The following is a 5,369-nucleotide window of genomic DNA, read 5'->3' on the forward strand; positions in this document are numbered from 1 at the left end:
ACGAACAAACGAAAAACGACAGGACTTTTTGAATGCCCTGGTATATTACCAGGTTTTACAATCCCTAACAATTAATTATTATAATTAATAATTACAATCCCTAACACCCTAACAATTATAACTGCACACACAATGGTTTAGAATTCTTATTAGAGATTGTTTAAATGTTGGCACACTATAACATGTAAAAAAAAACATTAAAAACAAATTTAGGAACATTATACCTTGATTTTCCTGGATGTCCAAGGTCATGTGCAGCAGCCGCTATTAGACAGCAAGCTTCATCCAAGGGATCTAGCAAATTTTTTGCACGTAAACGATTAAGAAAACATCCTGTTACTTGCAAAACATCAGCCGCATGACTTGAATTATGGTAAGTATTAGTTGGTTTATAATGTTTCTCCATTGTACTTAGCCATCCAAATGTAGTTCTATCATCAATACCAAGCGTTTTATGAACATTGAAGTTCGAAAATATTTTCATTCCAATGTATAATAATGGCCTAAAATGAAATAATTCTTTAAGAACTAAGTTACTGATATTTAGAGAAAAGGTTTTATACTTACTATTTCCTAATAGTAAGTATTAGCACTAATTAATAAAAATAAATAAATTTTCAATCTTGAATCATTTTATCAATTATATGAACACAATAAGTGGGTTCTACTATTACATTTGTTTTTTAAGGATTTTAGTTATGTTAAACTTAATCATTTTTTAAAGAAAATAACCTAGCATTGTATTCATGTTTCTGAGCATATCACACGTTTGGAAATTTAAGCGTCAATTTTTCTTAAAATTAATTCATAAAACCATAGTCACCAGGTAAATTATATTTGGGGAAATAGATTTTTATGATTCTTCATTTTTCTACTAGGTGGTGGACATGCTTTTGCGGTATTACTGCTTGTGTTTCCCTCTCCATTACTCAATCCGAGCCTTTAGAAATAATTTTTTTTTTTTAGTACTACATACCATGTGATTGGTGACATAAAAACCTGGTGTAGACAAACCACCAAAAGGTAGCACATTTCACACAAACAGTTAAACCATACTCATACTGAGTTTTCAACTCATTGCTTGCACTAATATTCAACATTATTTATTTTGGTCCAGTTTTATTTTAGATAGAATAAAACAATGGAACAGATTGCAGCGAATACACATGTTTTTAATTTTCAATCACTACAGCCGCTCTAGTTCAATCACCAAACAAAATATAGAGCAATGCTTTTGTAATTTGTATAAAACACTAATTACCTGAATTATCAAGGTTAATAAAACATGTTTACTCACTTTCCTGCAGTAAGCTTTTCAACCAAGAGAACATCAAAATCCCAAGCAGATAACTTCTCAAGTGCTTCTTTCAGATCCCTTGACATGGGAAGAAGCAAGTGTGAATGCTTTTTTGTCCCTTGTTTCTTTTTTGATACTGCTGATTCATTAGAACTCCTTCTTGGCATAATGGCAGAAGGAGGTCCTTGCTGTTACAAAAATAAACACTGATTGACCCAGATAATTAATAGAAATATTTAATGAATTTCAGTTGAATAATTATTGTATGATAAATCGGTATTTTTTGTAAATAATTGAAATTTAATTCATCATAGTCAACACCTACCATTCATTTCAGTTTCATTAATAACATCTTGTTAAATCAAACCTGTCACAAAACAAATATCATCACAGAGTTCTTTGAAATGAATTAATAATTGTTTTACAATTTGTTTACGCTCACTGCACATAACTTTTAATATAACAAGAGAATAAAATAAATTATTAAAAAGCTTACATTATTACAAGTTAAGCAATGATCAAAAGTGAATTTATAGAATAAGCACAAACAATCATTTATTCAATTATATCAAAAGAACAAAACTATTACCAACTTCTAAAATATATATATTAATTCACAACAATATTAAGCAGTTATAAAAGACTTTTAGAGGGATAGATGTGAAAACCAGGAAATGTATACTTCATTGACAAGGGGAGGCTACCGTGCCAGAAATACCAATTTCAATGAGATATTTTTTTGGTAATATTAGGTCAAAAAATATTAGACTCTCATCTAAGGGTTCTTGCTAATGCACCCTAGGATCCAATAAAAATAATAATACAATTATTGTTTTATGGCTTTGCTCTCCATGTGTTTAATGGTTATTATGTACTAAGTGATTGTGTCGATTTTTGTGTATAATAAGAACAAAACATTGTTGATTGTATTAAATGTATACAAAACTACAAAAGCCAAAAGATATTTCCAGTAAAGTAACCAAACAATTTTTGAGGGGTGAATCAATTAAAATTCATTTTTATTGTCTTTTGAAACACTTAAATACAAATTTTCATGTAAATACAAGTTATTTTATTCTGATACCATGCTTTCACGAAAATTATTTGTAACTTCTTAAAATTTGATCCAAATTCATCCTTACAACTGTTGGAAAGACCAAAATAATTAGTGAAAGGCCAAAACTAATGTATCTTGATTATCGCTTAGTCACAACTACATCCTCTGGTAACAAAGAAGCCCAAATCACCATCAAACATGTGGATTATGTTTGAGGCTCTTGGCATCTAACCCGCTGATGTATCCAAGAAATAATAATGACCCAAGAACAAAACTCTGGGAAACAGTAGATCTATACTCCAACCATCCCAAAGGATTGTTCATACTCTTCACCTGTAGTGTCCACCCACTCACATCAGGTTTCAGACACAACAATACCTGTTCTCCAACATCAAAGCTTCCAAATTTCTTCAGTAACATATCACAATCAGGGAAATTGATATAAAGATAAAAATTAAATGTTCATCCATGCTCTAAACTAATCTGTCAAAGTAATGTGGAATGCTAAGCATGTGCTCTGGTCCTGCCTGAAACCTGACTGATCTGGAGATAATACAGTATTGTCTCAAAGTTTCTAGCAAAGTAACTAGAAGAAATTCCGTGGCTTTTTTGTATTTTTCCATAACCATTTTCATATTTATAATGTTTATTACTTCATAAAGCATTCATGATGAATAATGAATATCAATTTTACACTACTATTTTTATTTATAAATAATGATTTTATAAAGGAGTAATGATGGCTGAGATATGGGTATTTAAAACCTCTAATCATCTGCTATTTGGAAACAAAATGGTGAATAATAATGTTGTGATCCAACAGTCATCCATCCTGGAGTGACCAGAGACTTTGGTGTCAAATTAAAAAAAAAAAAAAAAAAAAAATTAGCCCAGTAGTATTAGAGATATGCTGGGAATGGTAGATGGCAAAGTCATTTTTTTTTCTAGATCAATTACAAAGGTGCATTGAAAATAATAAACCAAAATGGCATAATCTATAATTTCAGGGAAAACAAAAAAATAGTAGTAACAAAAACAAAAAGTAATAGTGATTTAAAAATAAAGAAAAATCTTTTGTTTTATTAAGACAATTGAAATCTGTTAATCAAATTTCGTAGTAATAATTAAAAACCAAAAATGAACTTCTTTCTTGGCACATAAATTGTGACTTTCTCTTGTGCCGATCATCAATCAAAATTTCATGCAAAAAAAGGGTCCTTAAGCGATTTTTTAAAGTTTTATTTATTTACAGGGATTTTCTCCACAACCCTATTATCATATAAAATATATAAGTTTATTAAATATATGCGTATATTATGATAATTCAAATCAACATGTACATAAGCTACTTTGTAATCAATCATTAATTAGATCATTTAACCTCACATCTTCCCTCACTTTGTAACACTTCTGAGCTTGTGATCAAAAATAAAAAAATCTACAATTTTTCAACAAATTATTACGTAGAAAAGTCAGAATTTACTTAAAAAAAGAAGAAGAATATTTACTGATATAGTACCTGGACTATTTTAGAACAGTGTAAAAATCGTGGTTGTCTCCACCTTATCAATCTTTTTCTTAGAGAGACAATCATCTCCAACTGCACCATATCATCAGAAAATATAAAGTCATTGACAACTTAATTGGTTGCCATCAGGGAAGTCTAAAGCTTTTCAAGAGACCACAGGAAGCAAAAAACTTGTTCATCCAGGTCACAATATACTTCACTATCATGCTTCATGTCAGAATCCTGACATCAACGACTCAGTGGGATCATAACTCTTTCCATACTGCACTCAGGACACAGGCACACAAACTCCTGGAAGACAACTCCTCTTGACATCCCATACAGCAGCAGTCTTCACTTTATTCTTTTACTGTGTTTAATATTTTTTGAGAACTGCTTTGTGTGGACATCCTAAAAAGTCCTTCCTGGTCTTCAGAGATTTCATCTTCTCATAATCCAGGGAGAACATCTAATCTTACACTGGTTAAATCCTAAATGGAAATGTTTAGTAGTTGTCTTATTACATGTACAGTCTCACCTTGTTAACATCTGTGCTATTACAGACCTAGGACAAGTCCAGCATTAGAGCATAATTTTTAAATGGATTAGAGTTAATTTCTAGAAGTTTCTTCTAAATCCAAGAGAAATTCCCTCAGACAGAAGAGGAATGAGAATGTGTGAGAAAGAGGGAAAGAGAGGGGGAAGAGTGATAGACAGACGGTATTGCCATTTTATGCGGTGATAAAGATTAAAATTATCTTCTATTTTTATGGTCAGTTGGATGAGTATTGTAATTCACATTGATTAACCCTTTGACGATGGATTTCTACTGGTGTAATATTCATGGAGACAAAGGAAGAAAGAAGAAGAATGTATGGAGCTGCGCTCAGTGGACGGACTACTGTTTTTGTTATTCTTCAATTCCTCTTTCTTTAGCAGTTGGAAATGAAGTTCTTTCAAAATAATTCAACCTTTGCAGCATCTAGTGGTGTTATGAAAGAATTTATATTACCTTTTCTAACCACTAGATAGGATATGACTTGAGTCTATAGAAGCTCGTGAGTAGGAAGACCTCACACTGTTTCTTTATTTTCATTTAAATTTATTTGTAAAATTTGTTATTTTATTAATTTGTAAATATTTATTTTGCTTAAATTTATATATAAGTTTCTTAATTAGTATATTATAGAATCACAGAGTTAGGTGGGTTTATAGATATTTTTTTATTTAAATGTGTATATATAATTTGTTAGTTTTATAGTTAGTAAATATTAAAATTAATTAAATAAAATTAGGGTAGTTAGAAAAGTACTTAAAAAATGTACATAACCTACATACGTTTTTAACTCTGCCAATATCATGTTGAAAGTCACTGATTAAAAAGGAGGATGGGAAATGATAGAAATATAATATTATTGATGTTTAATACTATTTATTATATTGTGTATAATCCTACCATCTACAAGAAAATAATAAATTTTATAAATTAAGCTATGTTTAATTATGTG

At 30.1% G+C, this 5,369-nt stretch overlaps 1 protein-coding gene across 2 annotated transcripts in view; it reads right to left on the reverse strand.

Moving 5' to 3' along the window:
- The window catches only part of LOC106677433 (high affinity cAMP-specific and IBMX-insensitive 3',5'-cyclic phosphodiesterase 8), a gene marked incomplete in the record, with an annotated part of 452,021 nt that overhangs the window by 9,041 nt on the left and 437,611 nt on the right, over nt 1-5,369 (reverse strand). For both annotated transcript variants that reach the window (XM_067046608.1, XM_067046609.1), the window contains 2 exon segments: nt 225-503; nt 1,298-1,485. In XM_067046608.1, the coding sequence (XP_066902709.1) occupies nt 225-503; nt 1,298-1,485 (467 nt within the window).

This window comes from Halyomorpha halys, unplaced genomic scaffold (assembly GCF_000696795.3).
Source record: "Halyomorpha halys isolate HHAL.00 unplaced genomic scaffold, Hhal_1.1 Scaffold99.1, whole genome shotgun sequence".
Taxonomy (NCBI): Eukaryota; Metazoa; Arthropoda; class Insecta; order Hemiptera; family Pentatomidae; genus Halyomorpha; species Halyomorpha halys.